The following is a 17284-nucleotide window of genomic DNA, read 5'->3' on the forward strand; positions in this document are numbered from 1 at the left end:
GGTCGCCGGCCTTTCATATACCCTCACTCAGTTTCTAGTCGGTTCAGCGCTTCTGCTTTTTAGGGGAATCTAGTAAGACACTGTCGCATACGTAAGGAAAGCGATCGTAATGAGGTAACGACCGATAGGTGTGCAACACACCTGACGTATAGGCAGTGCGTGTAAGATCTTAACTGACCAAAGCCACAAGGAGAGCTACAGTAGTCTACGTTCGCTTATCGTAGTCTTTCGTATCGTACGCTAGTCTTATAGCTAGATAGAACACCCCAGGCCGTCAGTGGGAGAGTTTGTTACATTCACGGCCCAGTATTCCATTTTGTATGTAAAACATGCGATTCTAGCAATTCAGCATCTCGTTTATTGCACAGCCTCGGACACAATGATATTGTAAATTGTTTTAATATCGGAACGAGTTTCGCAGAGACATTATTCGAATCCATAACAGCTAGTTGTGTAACAACTTTTTACAGATTTGTAATTTCTTGTAAAGGAAGAGACATCCACTGGTAATAAGGCGAATGCGTCATCGTACGAGTGCAATACACGAGATGTCTGCGCGCTTGGAGAAAGAAACGGTGTACAGGGACGGGCGTTGCTCAGGCGGCGACGGCCCCCCAGTCCTGCTTGATCATGTCGGCCCCCTTCTCGCCGATCATCACGACGGGGGCGTTGATGTTGGCAGTGACGATGGTGGGCATGACGGAGGCGTCGACGACGCGCAGCCGCTGCACGCCGTGCACGCGGAGGCGCGCGTCGACGACGGCGGCGGGGTCGGAGGCGGGGCCCATCTTGCAGGTGCCCACCGGGTGGTAGATGGTGGTGGCCAGCGTGCGCACCACGCACGCCCAGTGCTCGTCCGTCTCCCAGGCCAGGTGCTCGCACCCCGGCACTGGCTCGCGGCTCATCTCCACCTGCACAGCGCCAGCACAACACGCAGTCACACAGCGGACATTTAATTGGTCGTTTGATTTTTGCAGGTACTAGCACACTGGGTGTTAAGTGTATGAGCGCAGGCGTTGTGATGACTGACGCCTTAATATGTACCAACTTCAGTACAATAATTGTTTTTTCTCTGCATCCGTCTGCCCACAAACACGTCACACGATTTACTGCCTGATATCTTCTGCACGGTCGGAACTGCACCACTAAGTGGACTACACCTGTCAGTACAAACTAACTATTTTGTGTCCGAGTGTCCACACTTCGACACTTGACCTGTTGCCCAGGAGAAAATAAGTACACTCCTGGAAATGGAAAAAAGAACACATTGACACCGGTGTGTCAGACCCACCATACTTGCTCCGGACACTGCGAGAGGGCTGTACAAGCAATGATCACACGCACGGCACAGCGGACACACCAGGAACCGCGGTGTTGGCCGTCGAATGGCGCTAGCTGCGCAGCATTTGTGCACCGCCGCCGTCAGTGTCAGCCAGTTTGCCGTGGCATACGGAGCTCCATCGCAGTCTTTAACACTGGTAGCATGCCGCGACAGCGTGGACGTGAACCGTATGTGCAGTTGACGGACTTTGAGCGAGGACGTATAGTGGGCATGCGGGAGGCCGGGTGGACGTACCGCCGAATTGCTCAACACGTGCAATCGATGTTGTCGCCAGTGGTCGGCGGAAGGTGCACGTACCCGTCGACCTGGGACCGGACCGCAGCGACGCACGGATGCACGCCAAGACCGTAGGATCCTACGCAGTGCCGTAGGGGACCGCACCGCCACTTCCCAGCAAATTAGGGACACTGTTGCTCCTGGGGTATCGGCGAGGACCATTCGCAACCGTCTGCATGAAGCTGGGCTACGGTCCCGCACACCGTTAGGCCGTCTTCCGCTCACGCCCCAACATCGTGCAGCCCGCCTCCAGTGGTGTCGCGACAGGCGTGAATGGAGGGACGAATGGAGACGTGTCGTCTTCAGCGATGAGAGTCGCTTCTGCCTCGGTGCCAATGATGGTCGTATGCGTGTTTGGCGCCGTGCAGGTGAGCGCCACAATCAGGACTGCATACGACCGAGGCACACAGGGCCAACACCCGGCATCATGGTGTGGGGAGCGATCTCCTACACTGGCCGTACACCACTGGTGATCGTCGAGGGGACACTGAATAGTGCACGGTACATCCAAACCGTCATCGAACCCATCGTTCTACCATTCCTAGACCGGCAAGGGAACTTGCTGTTCCAACAGGACAATGCACGTCCGCATGTATCCCGTGCCACACAACGTGCTCTAGAAGGTGTAAGTCAACTACCCTGGCCAGCAAGATCTCCGGATCTGTCCCCCATTGAGCATGTTTGGGACTGGATGAAGCGTCGTCTCACGCGGTCTGCACGTCCAGCACGAACGCTGGTCCAACTGAGGCGCCAGGTGGAAATGGCATGGCAAGCCGTTCCACAGGACTACATCCAGCATCTCTACGATCGTCTCCATGGGAGAATAGCAGCCTGCATTGCTGCGGAAGGTGGATATACACTGTACTAGTGCCGACATTGTGCATGCTCTGTTGCCTGTGTCTATGTGCCTGTGGTTCTGTCAGTGTGATCATGTGATGTATCTGACCCCAGGAATGTGTCAATAAAGTTTCCCCTTCCTGGGACAATGAATTCACGGTGTTCTTATTTCAATTTCCAGGAGTGTATTAATGGCTTGCTCTACCCACATATACTTGGAGATACTAACCAACCTAAAACCATTCTACAGCTATGATTATTAGCACCCTGGGTAACGCTAAATGAACTAACACAACTGGCGGCAGACCGAACGAAGAATTCCTGCCCCACATCGCAGTGAAACAGAACGACAGACAAAGCGCTATGCAAGATACATACAACGGTCCTTTTAGGGACCAACTGACAAAGGATCTCGGACCATGCATCCGAATCTGCCATTTCAACATTGAGGGCATAAGCAGAGCAAAATGTCAAGTATTGCAGAGAATTTTACACGATAACGACATTGACCTGGTAGCCATACAGGAAACTCATGCTGAAAATAGAGCCCAACTTGAAGCTAGAGGAAGGATTCTGGGATATGATCTACTTGGAGCCACGTATGACAGACACTATGGCGTTGCGACATATGTGCGTGGGGACATAGAGGACGCCTTTCCAGTTGAAGCCTCCATTGCAAATGATATCCATGAAGTTGTCATCAAAATAGGAGAAGTTACAGTAACTAACATCTATAAACCTCCTGCTACTACATGGACAGCTGAAGTGATAAAGATCCACCCACACCCAAGCGTATACGTTGGGGACTATAATAGTCACCACGAAATGTGGAAATATAGTACTAATGATAGCAATGGAGACATGCTGGTCGATTGGTCCGAGGAACAAAATACATATCTGGTCTTTGATGCCAAGGACCGAGGGACATTCAGATCAGCCGCATGGAACTGCGACTATAACCCGGATCTGTGCTTTGTTTCGAGGGATACAAGCGATAAACCACTGACAGCCTCTAGAAGGGTCCTGACGGACTTCCCTCATAGCCAGCACCGCCCTGTGCTTATTAATATCGGTCTATCCATCCCGATAATAAGGTCTTACCCTCGACCAAGGTGGAATTTTACAAAAGCTGACTGGACAAAATTCTCTGTACAACTTGATTATACCTTGAGCTGGATCCCTCCAACCAGCAAGAGCTATGAGAGGTTCGTGGGAGCGGTCATTAGCTCTGCGAAAACAGCGATCCCAAGAGGGTACCGCAAAAAATACATTCCCGGCTGGACAGGGATATGCGATGACCTGTACGCGGAGTTCCTCAAGAATGGGGACCGGGAAATAGCGGATGAACTATTACATAACATCGACTTTATTAGACGGCAAAAATGGGAGAATACTGTTGAAAATCTAGACTTCTCAAAGTCAAGCCGACAAGCCTGGTCCCTACTACGTAAACTTGGAGGCGCAAACCCACCTGAACGTAGAAAGGACGAAATATCTCCCAACAAGGTTGCATCCCGCATAGTTTCTGCGTCTAGAGCCCCACGAAATAGAAAGCACACAACAAAAGTGAAGAAAGACTTAAAAACATTAAAAAGGACCCGTGCAATAGACTCAGAATATTCATCAGATATTCGCATCGAGGAGGTTACCAATGCCCTGAAGAAGGTTAAATCAGGCAAAGCTCCGGGTTTCGATGGTATCCACCCTGAGTTCCTCATACATGTTGGAGCCTACACAAAACAATGGCTGGCTAAGTTCTTTACGGACATTCTCCAAGTGGGTAACATTCCTCCCTCACTTAAACGAGCAAAGATCATCGCAGTCCTGAAACCTGGTAAACCAGGCGATAGACCAGAGAGTTACCGCCCCATTGCCCTTCTCAGTATGGTATATAAATTACTAGAAAGACTGCTCCTCAACAGAATAGGCCAGACTATACTCAAAAAAATCCCTATCGAACAAGCAGGATTCCGTCCATATCGCTGCTGTACAGATCAAGTCCTATCACTGACAACATATATAGAGGCGGGGTTCCAGAAGAAAAATAAAGTAGCTGCAGCATTCGTAGACCTAACAGCAGCCTATGATACAGTTTGGAAACAGGGGCTCATGTACAAATTAATCTGTGCCGTCCCCTGCAAGAAGATAACCAACCTCATTGATGATATGTTGTCAAATAGAACCTTCCAAGTAATAATGGGGAATGAGAGAAGTAAACAGATGAAACTCAATAATGGACTCCCACAAGGCTCTGTCCTTGCACCCCTTCTTTTCAGCCTTTACATCGCTGACATGCCTGCAACCAGATCGCGCAAATTTGGTTATGCTGATGACTGGGCTCTAGCAACAGCCCACAGAAATATAGAAACTGCCGAAGATATCCTTACGAGTGACCTAGGGATTCTCAGCGAGTACTTTAAAAAATGGAGGCTACAACCTAGTGCTACAAAGACGGAAGTATCTGCCTTCCATTTGAACAACAAAATGGCCAACAGAGAACTACAAGTCTATCTAGATGGGAAATTACTAAATCACAACAAACACCCAAAGTACCTTGGGGTTACCCTAGATAGGACACTAACATTCAAAGAACACCTGACGAAAACTGCAGCGAAACTTAAAACACGCAACAACATATTGCAGAAGCTCTGTGGCACCACTTGGGGCTCCACAGCATCTACCTTAAGAACATCCGCACTTGGCTTGGTGTATCCAGTGGCAGAATACTGTGCCCCAGTGTGGCTCAACAGCAAACACACACACATGGTAGATAGCCAACTTAATGCAACAATGCGTATTATATCAGGCACAATCAGGCCAACTCCTACAGTGTGGCTGCCCGTTCTCAGTAACATAGCCCCTCCTAACCTGCGCCGTGAACACGCTCTGGTTAGAGAATTTCAAAAAATCATGACCAACCCTCAATTACAAATCCATGAAGATACTCACGACATCCAAGGAAACCGACTCCGGTCTAGGAATCCTCCACTAAAGACCGCACAGGCTCTGCACCAAACCAACTTCAAAATAAATGACCGATGGAAAGAGGAATGGGAGAGCAGAACAGTAGTAAACTGCCACAGTATGCCATGCATCTTTAGTAAACCAAAAGGATTTGATTGCCCTCGCAAAGTTTGGTCAACTCTTAATCGCATCAGAACCAACTGTGGGAGATGTGCCGACTCCTTACACAGATGGGGTAAACTTCCTTCGGCCGCTTGCGACTGTGGCGCTGAGAGACAGACGGTCAAACACATCGTGCAGGAATGCCCACTAAGGGCATACGAGGGTGACCCACAAGATTTCCTAATGGCGACCCAAGAGGCAATCGACTATTTACTATCTAAGCTGGACGTCTGCTTGTGACTGGTCTTCTGTGAGTGTAACTTTACAATTGGCGGTGTCCTTATATACAAACTGTTATTTATTGCTCTGTTTATACATATGTGATTTTTTTTTTAATCGTGTTGTTTCTGTAATTTTTACTGTGATGTTATGAGCCATACGCTAAATAAATAAATAAATTATTAGCCTGCAAGTAAAGTAAATACTGATGTAATGTTACGATACTGCAGTGCCTATGTTGTTAAGAAAAACGAGGCAATGTTCCTTAAGAAATGCACAGATATCCAAAGGAACAGGCACTGCAGCGACAACAGCCGTTACGAAATACGAGACATGTCTTCACTGTTGCGAGTACTAGTATCCGTCAGCTGTATAAGCGAGTGATGAGAGTGAAAACTTTTGCCGGACTGGAATCTGAACCCGTATTTCCGGCTTTACGACAGCGGTCGCCTTAACCGCCTGTACCTCGACGGTACACTAATCGTGGCCCAGACCTGAGCTTCAATACATCGTCGTTCCTGCGTCACAACATGTACGCTAAGTAATTCAGAGGAGGACAGTTTAATTGAAAGTCGCTACCTCGTGTCAGCAGATTAACGTGATACTGATGCATATCTGAAGGAATATTGCATTGTTCTTCTTAAAAGGAAAGCGTCTGCAATATCGTTTTTACCCCCTGATACCAGGCAGCGACTTTCAATTAAAATGTCCTCCCCTATACACAATTTACGTAATGTGTATACGAGAACAGGTTGTAACACAAGGACGACATACGGAAGTTCGGGTCTGGCCACGAATCGCCAAAGTTTTTAAGGTGATCTCTCTGTAAAGCGGAAATTCTGGGTCCGGGTCCTGGTATGACACAAATTTTCGTTGCCGTCATTCCCTTATACAGCTGATGATTGTTCGTATCCGTAACAACGAATGTATCTCATGTGACGTAATGTTGTTCAGTACACTGTTCTCAGCCAGCAATAAAAACATGTGCACTTCTACCCCTAACACCCTGTATGTCTGCAACTCTCGTACACACTGACACAGCCGCGCAGAGTGGCCGCGCGGTCTGAGGCGCCATGTCACGGATTGCGCGGCCCTCCCGCCGGAGGTTCGAGTCCTCCCTCAGGCATCGGTGTGTGTGTGTGTGTGTGTGTGTGTGTGTGTGTGTGTGTGTGTGTGTGTGTGTGTTGTTGTTCTTAGCATAGCAAGTTAATTATAGTAGTGTTTAAGTCTAGGGACCGATGACCTCAGCAGTTTGGTCCCTTAGGAATTCGCACACATTTGAACGTTTCGAACACACTGACATCCCCCACGCCACAGTACTGCAGCAATCCGCTACAGGAGCCAAAACAAAATGCTGCAGCTCTTTCATAAAGTGGACTTTTGTACGTTAATTTGTTTTCTACATTGAATGGTAACAATGCTGCAACAATCCATACAGTGTAGGTGGAAGTGTATGTCGACAATGTACCATCATATCACACAGCAGATGAGTGGCGCAGATCTTTCCAGAGTGGTCAAGTAAATCTGAATGATGGAGAATGAAATGGCAGAACACCCTTCCGTGAACAAAGAGGAACTGCAAGAGGAGCGCAAGCTCTGGTGAGCGAAGACCGGTGTACCACAATCGAGGCGATAGTGGAAAAAGTGAAAATCAGTCACAGATCAGTTGTAAACACCTTACACGCCGTTTTGAATTTGATGAAGGTCGTCAAACCTATGCAGCACTGGAAATGTGGCAACTCTGTCAGGCTAAGTACAAGTGCTGGGAGTATCGCTGTAATTCGAGACAAAGGAGCGAAGCAAGCAGTGGACTTAGGAGTATTCACCACTTCCTGAACGGGCAATGACCCGAGAGAGTGAAAGATTGCTTTTTTGGGACTGGTGTGGTGGCAACAAATTATGCTCGTGAGGGGTAGGTGTGTCACCATTAGCGGTCAATATGTAGAGGACTACACCGTCACCAAGTTTAATGGAGGCAGCTTGATATTTTTGAGATGATACTTAAAGCTTCGTGACTACATATTGTATGCATGATGTCATGGGGAATTACACTTGTAAGGGAACTGCAAACGTGTTCACACAACTTTAAAAAATAGTTTTGGCATTGGCCATAAGTAATCACTTTCGATCTATTTCTCATTTTCGTTCGAATAGTCATCATACAAGCTGACACTACATGCCGAAGTGTCACGTGGAAATTATGAGATCAAGGGACTGATGACTTCAGATGTTAAGTCCCATAGTGCTCAGAGCCATTTGAACCATTTTTGAACCTTCTTGCTTCCCATAGTTGAAGGGCAAGTCGGGAATGGCGACTGCAACATTCAGCATGATCGAGCACCTTTTCATAATGCAGGTCTCTGGCGGTATGGTTACACGACAATAATATCCCTCTAATGGAGTGGCCTGCACAGAGTCCTGACCTGAATCCTACAGAAAACCTTTGGTATGTTTTGGAACGCCGACTTCGTGCCAGGCCTCACCGACCGACATCAGTACCTCTCCTCAGCGCAGCACTCCGTAAAGAATGGGCTGCCATCCCCCAAGAAACCTTCCAGCACCTGACTGAACGTATGCCTGCGAAAGTGGAAGCTGTCATCAGGGCTAAGGGTGGGCCAACACCATATTGAATTCCAGCATTGCCGATGAAGGGCGCCACGAACTTTTAAGTCATTTGCAGCCAGGTGTCTGGATACTTTTAAACACACATGTCTGGGTTCTCCTCCCAAAGCCTTTGATCAATTTCAACCAAATTTACCACATAAACACGAGACCTCACAACTATCAGCACTGTGGGGTTGATAATCTCCTGGCTCCATAAGGAGTGTAGATATGGGAAGAAACGTGTTTTCTCAGTCTGTGGTGTACAGGCTGCCCTGCACAAAAGGCGTATTGTGTGAAAACGGTATCTTCCTGTCAAATCAAAACTGCTTTGCAGTTACACCTATATGTCAGTGACAAGAAACGGTTTCCTGGGCTCTGGCATGTAGGCTGCCTTGTATGAGAGGTACTTTGTGTGGTAGTAGTATGAGCCAGCTTCATCGACCTTTGCCCTGCACATTGGCAGCAAATAAATGATTTTCAAGCCCCTGTGTGACAGGAATGTTGAGAGAGTAATATCAATGAGTATGGCTGGGGACTGGTTGGAATGGATAGAGAAGGGTATGGACACATTGAGGGGAGATGAAAAGAATGGAGAGAGAGAGAGAGAGAGAGAGAGAGAGAGAGAAGAGGAGGAGGGAGGATGCAGGATGAAGGATGAAGGATGAAGGTGTAGAAGGGTAGTGGCATGTGGCAAAGGAAGAGAGGGAGACAGAAATGGAAAGAGAGAGTGGGAGGAGAAAATGGTCATAGTGAGGGAGGAGGAAGCTATGGTCAGAAAGAGGTGGAGGAAGTGGACAAAGAGAGCGAGAGGAGGAGATGAAGACAAATGGTTCAAATGGCTCTAATCACTATGGGACTTAACATCTGAGGTCATCAGTCCCCTAGACTTACAACTACTTAAACCTAACTAACCGAAGGACATCACACACATCCATGCCCAAGGCAGGATTCGAACCTGCGACTGTAGCAGCAGCGCGGTTCCAGACTGAAGCGCCCAGAACCGCTCGACCACAGCGGCCGGCAGAGATGAAGACAGAGGGAGGGGGGGGGGGAGGCAAGGAGGGATGGACATGGGGAGGAAGAGGTGATGGTGTGTATGTTGAATGCATGTAGTGGGTGGAGCCACAGGGAAAGGCATATGTATGTATGTATGTGTGTGTGTGTGTGTGTGTGTGTGTGTGTGTGTGTGACAAGAAATGGATGACTGTGTGAAATAAATACCGTAACTGTAAGACATTGAGGCACTTCCAGAAATTAAGACTGGCAGTGGCACGGTGAACTCTTGGAACATTTTCAAATTATCGTGATACACACTCTAGATGAACACTTTTTGCACGTTACATGGAGTCAGATGGTGAAACCATCAGTGTATAGTTCAGATAGGGATTATCGTTCATCGTGGATGCCTTCTTAGTAGAAAACGTAGCACGTAATTTGTAGGTAGTGATTTAGCACAGGAGGCACTGACCTCGAAGTCCTTGGCGAGAGCCTTGGTCTTGGCCATGCGGGCGCTGAACTTGGCGCCCTCGACGAGCACGGCGACGTCGTGCGGGTGTGTGAGGTACCGGGGGTCGATGGCGGGCGGCACCAGCGGGTCCGCCGACCGCAGCCTGATGGTGCCCCGGCTGCGCGGCCGCTGCAGCACCGCCAGCTGCACGTAGATCTCGGACCGAGACACCGGCCGCCCGAACACCGCCTCGTGCACCTGCAACACGCCGCCGCGCCGCCTCGCGTGTCCCTGCATCCTGCTACTGCTGGCACACTGACTGAAGAGGAATAATAGCCGCACGTTCAGAATGTCATAGAAGTTCGATTGATACACCGAAAACAAGTAAACTGCCTGATCTTGGTCCTCTAGCAAGAGGACTAACCTACAACTTCTTCCGAAACATTAAGGATTGAACCATTTTCTGATGGGTCATGTAAATTTCTTATAGCGAACCAGAAGGAAAGAGAGAAACTAATTTACCTGTGGAGAAGGCGGCTCTCCAGAGTACATTTCTGGGAATGCCCATTGTGTGCTGATAGGGCCAGTGATGGGCAGCAACAACTGACTCAGCGTCGAATACCAGATGTTAAGGAGATCCTTCACAACATTCCTGACACAGTGTCCTAAAAAGGCGTGGTAAGCACAACGATATTTGAACCAACATGCTCCCCTGTACAACGAGAGAACAAACACCGTCGAAGCAGTGGTCTGCCCATCCGAGGAATCTGACAGATCTGGGTAACGCGGTCTTTATCCGGCGACAGTCGACACTGAATATAGCAACACACACCACGATCAGGGAATTGTCTCCTGCGAAGAGGAAGCACAGGAGCAAATTGTGCAGAGGAAGACTGCTATCTAAACTGAATTGGACGAATGAATCACTTTCCTTCACAAAGTCCTTTGCAGTGCTCGTAGAACTGCAGGGGAATGTGCAGAACGAATCAAAACTCTGCCCCTTTCCGGCTTGACCTGCATTATAGGCAGCTTATGTCCAACTAAGTAGCTCGTTGTGGGTGGGGAATTCCATTGGGTTTCCATCGATTACTGATTTCGAGAGTCAGTACTAAGCGATAAAGCTGGGCAAAATTTGCAACATACAGGTCCGTAATACAAATACTTACAGAGTCCTGGACAGAGTGCTGGACAATAGGGTTGGGAATGTGTCTTATGACATTGGTGCAGTGCGTGGTCAGCCGTCTCTATGAAAATGTCAAATGCTGATACAGTTCCTCGATATGAGATTATGTTGCATAGGGTCTGTTGCATGATGTGTCTGACCAAATCTAAAACAGTGACAGACATTATCTCTAAATTACGTAAGACGGTCTGTAGAACTGAAGCTTCACGGGTTCCAAAAGCATAGTAACAATAAACTTTTCGCTAAAGTTTCGATAGTAGAAAAAGTAATTTTAGACCAGGCACCCCACATTTGAGCTGCAGTGCGCGTAGCTGACTGCGACTCTTCCATTATTTGCTGGTAACCCATTAGTACATTCGCTTCAGCATTAACGGAATATCAGGGAATTCTTACCTCCAGTTGGTATTAAATGGCGGGCACACACTAAAAGACAACACACGTCAACTCGGTTTGAAGCCCGCTACAGATCGTGAGCCTGTCAGAAAGCTAGTTTCTTCGAGTCGCCGCTGGCTCACCTCTGGACGGAAGCGCGTTACCCTGGAGACGCGCTCCACCGTCTCGAAGTCCTTGTGTGGGAACCGGATGTGCTGGTACTGCACGTCGGGGTAGTCATCCTGCGGATCTTCGTACTTTGTCTTGATGAAACCCTGTGGAGGAAGAAACACATCAATTAAGTGCCAAAAACGTTTATGTTTATTCGTATCTTGATACAATCAATGCGAAAACCAACATGTCTTTTTCTACTGGAGTGCACGATTTTCACGTTTTTCTTGGGAGGTACGTTGTTTCGTTACTTCATTTAGAACTCTTGACAGCTCAAGATTAATCAGTGATTCAGATGTTGAAACACTAAAATCTAAAGTAGTTAATGTTAACACAAAATTAATATGGAGTGGAGTCGCTTCTGAGATTCAAAACACGTCATCTGTGTTTCAATGCATAAAAATCCTAGATAGCAGTTAGTGCTATTTTACGTCATTCCTTTGGTCGAGTTGGTTGCGAGATGCTGGAGAAGGACGCATATAGCTGGATCTTATCTGTTATTTTGATAGAAACCAAACTGCCTGTCCAGTGAATTTCGAACCGTATTGTTTCCCTCCCCACATCGTCAAACCAGTATTGGTCGTTTCCGAAGATTTGAATGAGGCGTCATAAGGAAGATGCAGTCCTCTGCTGGAAACAATATTCACGCCACTGAATGAACATGGTCAGTTACAACGGTTTTATAGACCACACTTGTGACTACAGTATCCTCTGAAATCCACGGAAGCCATTAGAAATCTTACAACATACAGTTGGAATAAAGTTGTCTGCGCTGTATATTTTCCTTTAAGTTGTCCACACATAAACATGTATAGGTTACAGTGTAAAAGCAAACTCTGTGCACTAGGTTATGTTTATCCATTTATCGGCAGTCCAAGGTATATACACCATGCGCAACGGAATTTTTTTTTTATTTGCGTCAGGTTGGCAGTATCAACTCTAAAACAGTTGTTTACGCAGTTGCTCTTACGTATCTTTGTTGACACTCTGGTCTTGAACACACATGCTAATGAGTAATTTCTTTCCTGATCGCATTTCACTGACGTTGTCGCCGATGAGATCCATACCTTCCTGTCCCGGCCGCCCTGTGTGTTTCTCCTGTGGCTTGTGTGTTCGCTAGGACCTGCATCTGTGGAAAGTAGCTTTTCTCCATCTTGGAGGTGCGAGATCTCTGGAGTGGATAAGCTGATTCGAAAGTATTATTGATTTACGTGTGTAGGGGACTTAGTGGTCCACCGTGACCACGAAGCCAGTAAATTTTATTTGTTTTCGTGGAAACTTGAGTGCGGAAATTATATATGACCTTTTTCTGCTGACTTATTCCTGTTTTGTTGTTGTGAAGATGGGAGGAAGTTGCTTGTAGCCTCTTAACGGCGATCTTCAAATATGTGTGAATTCCTAAGGGACCAAATTGCTGAGGTGATCGGTTCCTAGACTTACACACTACTTTAATTAACTTACGCTAAGGACAACGCACACACCCATGACTGAGGGAGGACTCGAATCTCCGGCGGGAGGGGCCGCGCAATCCGTGACATGGAGTCTCTTCAAATGGTTCAAATGGCTCCGAGCACTATGGGACTTGACATCTGAGGTCACCAGTCCCCTAGACTGAGAACTACTTAAACCTAAGTAACACACCCGTGCCCGAGGCAGGATTCGAACCTGCGACCGTAGCAGCAGCGCGGTTCTGGACTGAAGCGCCTAGAACTGCTCGGCCACAGCGGCCGGCCTTGGCGTCTCTAACCGTGCGGCCACTCCGAGCGGCGTTGGAGGTGATGGATGAACTCTTAGGAGTGAACGTATTTCCAGCCCAGCGAGAGGATGTTGGAATCTTCATGAGAGTAGATAAACAGCTAAGGGCTGTAGTTATTAACTTCTGACATTTAACACTGTCACGCGTATGAAAGCGGGATGGGGTAATTTATTTTAAATGGTCTTAAAAATGTGGGAGTGCAGAGAATTAGTCCTTGCTCGCTAATAAACGCTTTTGAGTAAATCAGTGGAGCAATATGTCGCATACTTTGTCTCGTAGCTATGCAACCTTGAGTAAGATTTCGCACGATGCCACAGCAGCTACGAGAAGGAACGTTTCAGTAGCTGTCAGCTTATTACAGATAACAATGATTGTTAATGTCTTCTAAGATACTTCCTCTGCAGTGGGTAGCAAATGAAGTATTACTAGGAGTCTGTTGGCTGTAACGGTATTGCATAACGTAATTTTGTGTATAAGCCGCTAGTAAGCGTGCCACCAGTATTGGTGCATCACCTAAAATGGAACAGAGCACTTGGCCTCATAGGAGGGCTACGACAGTAAATCAACACGACAACATAATGATCTTCGAAGTCATATAACTGAGAACGCTTTCCCTCTATTTATCTCCCAACTCATCCTATCTTTGTTCCCATCCCTCACCCATCTCTTCCCCTTCGTTGCATTTCATCCCATCCCTCTGCGTTCCCTCAAATTTTCCCTTCGCTTTCCCTACCCTTTTCTTTCTCGTCCCTTCCCTTTCTCCTTGATTTCCCCTCACTCCCTTTTTCTTCGTCCCTGTCATTTCCTGTTACCTCCTTTCCTATCCCTTCTCGTCCATACTCCCATCCCTTCACTCCTCCCATACTTCCCCTCTTACGCACCTTCCCTTACCCCCTAGCCTCCCTTTCCCCGTCCCCACACTCTCCTCCATTCCCCACTCCTCCCCTGTCCACGCTCTTGCCCTGTCCTTCCTAATCCTGTTCCCTTCCGTCATTACTCCCACCCATCCCCCCATTCCTTTCCTGTCACATTTTCTTTTTCCTTTTTCCTTTTCCTTCTCTTCTGTTTTCATTTTTGCGTAATTTTCTTTCTTCTCTTCTTTGTTTTCATTTTTATTGCTTTTTCCTTTTCGTTTCCCTTTTTTCCTTTGCTGTTCTTTTCATTTTTCTTTCCTTTATCCTTTCGTTTTTCTTTCCCTTGTTCCTTCCATTCCCACCCTATGTCCTCTTCTCATGCACATTTTCATTAACAACACAAACAAGCAAAATATAATACTATTTGTACAACACATTATTTGTATGCATCAGATGAAACCAATGGAAAATTTTATCCAGGATGATACCGGCATGTTACAGTTCCACTTCGTGCTCATAACTACGAAAGAAAATAGTAATTTTTGAGAACATTTCTCGTGGAGAAATAGTGGACTTACTAAAAATACGTTAAAAAGGGATTAAAACAGTCTTGAGTGTAATAAAATACACTCCTGGAAATGGAAAAAAGAACACATTGACACCGGTGTGTCAGACCCACCATACTTGCTCCGGACACTGCGAGAGGGCTGTACAAGCAATGATCACACGCACGGCACAGCGGACACACCAGGAACCGCGGTGTTGGCCGTCGAATGGCGCTAGCTGCGCAGCATTTGTGCACCGCCGCCGTCAGTGTCAGCCAGTTTGCCGTGGCATACGGAGCTCCATCGCAGTCTTTAACACTGGTAGCATGCCGCGACAGCGTGGACGTGAACCGTATGTGCAGTTGACGGACTTTGAGCGAGGACGTATAGTGGGCATGCGGGAGGCCGGGTGGACGTACCGCCGAATTGCTCAACACGTGGGGCGTGAGGTCTCCACAGTACATCGATGTTGTCGCCAGTGGTCGGCGGAAGGTGCACGTGCCCGTCGACCTGGGACCGGACCGCAGCGACGCACGGATGCACGCCAAGACCGTAGGATCCTACGCAGTGCCGTAGGGGACCGCACCGCCACTTCCCAGCAAATTAGGGACACTGTTGCTCCTGGGGTATCGGCGAGGACCATTCGCAACCGTCTCCATGAAGCTGGGCTACGGTCCCGCACACCGTCAGGCCGTCTTCCGCTCACGCCCCAACATCGTGCAGCCCGCCTCCAGTGGTGTCGCGACAGGCGTGAATGGAGGGACGAATGGAGACGTGTCGTCTTCAGCGATGAGAGTCGCTTCTGCCTTGGTGCCAATGATGGTCGTATGCGTGTTTGGCGCCGTGCAGGTGAGCGCCACAATCAGGACTGCATACGACCGAGGCACACAGGGCCAACACCCGGCATCATGGTGTGGGGAGCGATCTCCTACACTGGCCGTACACCACTGGTGATCGTCGAGGGGACACTGAATAGTGCACGGTACATCCAAACCGTCATCGAACCCATCGTTCTACCATTCCTAGACCGGCAAGGGAACTTGCTGTTCCAACAGGACAATGCACGTCCGCATGTATGCCGTGCCACCCAACGTGCTCTAGAAGGTGTAAGTCAACTACCCTGGCCAGCAAGATCTCCGGATCTGTCCCCCATTGAGCATGTTTGGGACTGGATGAAGCGTCGTCTCACGCGGTCTGCACGTCCAGCACGAACGCTGGTCCAACTGAGGCGCCAGGTGGAAATGGCATGGCAAGCCGTTCCACAGGACTACATCCAGCATCTCTACGATCGTCTCCATGGGAGAATAGCAGCCTGCATTGCTGCGAAAGGTGGATATACACTGTACTAGTGCCGACATTGTGCATGCTCTGTTGCCTGTGTCTATGTGCCTGTGGTTCTGTCAGTGTGATCATGTGATGTATCTGACCCCAGGAATGTGTCAATAAAGTTTCCCCTTCCTGGGACAATGAATTCACGGTGTTCTTATTTCAATTACCAGGAGTGTATTTATTTACAATGGTTGACAGTTAGCACTGTGGAGTCAATAACACCTGCTGCCCTCACCACCACCACCTAGTATCATAGTATAAATGGTCTGAAATCGGTGGCCATTGTAAATAAATGTTTCGTTGCTGTCAAGACTGCTTTTAATCATGTTACTTATTTTTTTATTCATATGACCGGTTTCGGTTCATTCAGCATGTGAAAGTTACTGGATTTGGACGGGTTACTCCTGTAACTGAAATATCAGATCTGAAGATGATTCTGAATGAACCGAAACCGGTCATACGAATAAAAATATTTGCAATCAAGACGGATTATAAGTAACATTATAAAATCACTGACTGCTGTTATCGCATCAGACATTATGTCTGTTTTTGCACTGTTTTTATTCAATTGCAGAGTAGTAAAGAGAATGTTCGCTGTCCTAAGTCAGCGATCCACGGAACATTTTACTCGGTGGATTGTGCTGGAGACGACATTAGTATCAATAAGTCTCTCGGACCTTCGTTTAACACATATAATCAAATATCGTGAGAGTGTAGGTTATTTACCATGTAAATCAGAGAGGTGGAGCATCTGAAATCCAGTGCCAATAAATAACCTACACTTTTCGAAGAGCACAGAGGGGCTATGAAGCTTAACGTCCGTATCTCGGAATCGCATCACAGGGGAGAGTTCAACGTTTCCCATGGTACTGGGCGCACAGCAAGGAAGTTGGACACAATTAGCTGCCACCTCTCGTTCCATTTCCAGTCAAATAATTGTGTCGAGAATGTCTTTCTACCTCGTACTTCGAACCAGTTACGTCTAGGTCGGACAAAAAGTCACTAGAATGGCTTAACGAATCCATTTACGGAGGCATGTTCCGACGGTAAGAAGAGCTAGCATAAAGCTGTGATGTTGGTCATAACGATGCTGAGAAAACTGAGTAACAACAGAAAATATAAACGAGGGAGATACAGCGGCACAGCACGTTCGCAGTGCAGTCCAGCCTTCTGACTGGGAAGAATCTGGCGATACCTGCTGTGCTGCTGTTGTCGGTAGTTAC

At 47.7% G+C, this 17284-nt stretch overlaps 1 protein-coding gene across 1 annotated transcript in view; it reads right to left on the reverse strand.

The window, feature by feature from the left end:
* Positions 1-335: 335 nt before the first annotated feature.
* LOC126101634 (glucose dehydrogenase [FAD, quinone]-like) overlaps positions 336-17284 on the reverse strand; it is a 41952-nt gene continuing 25003 nt past the window's right edge. The window contains 3 exon segments of the mRNA XM_049912320.1: positions 336-911; positions 9873-10109; positions 11550-11681. Coding sequence (XP_049768277.1) covers positions 597-911; positions 9873-10109; positions 11550-11681 — 684 coding nt within the window. The 3' untranslated portion in view covers positions 336-596.

Source organism: Schistocerca cancellata, chromosome 9 (genome assembly GCF_023864275.1).
Source record: "Schistocerca cancellata isolate TAMUIC-IGC-003103 chromosome 9, iqSchCanc2.1, whole genome shotgun sequence".
Taxonomy (NCBI): Eukaryota; Metazoa; Arthropoda; class Insecta; order Orthoptera; family Acrididae; genus Schistocerca; species Schistocerca cancellata.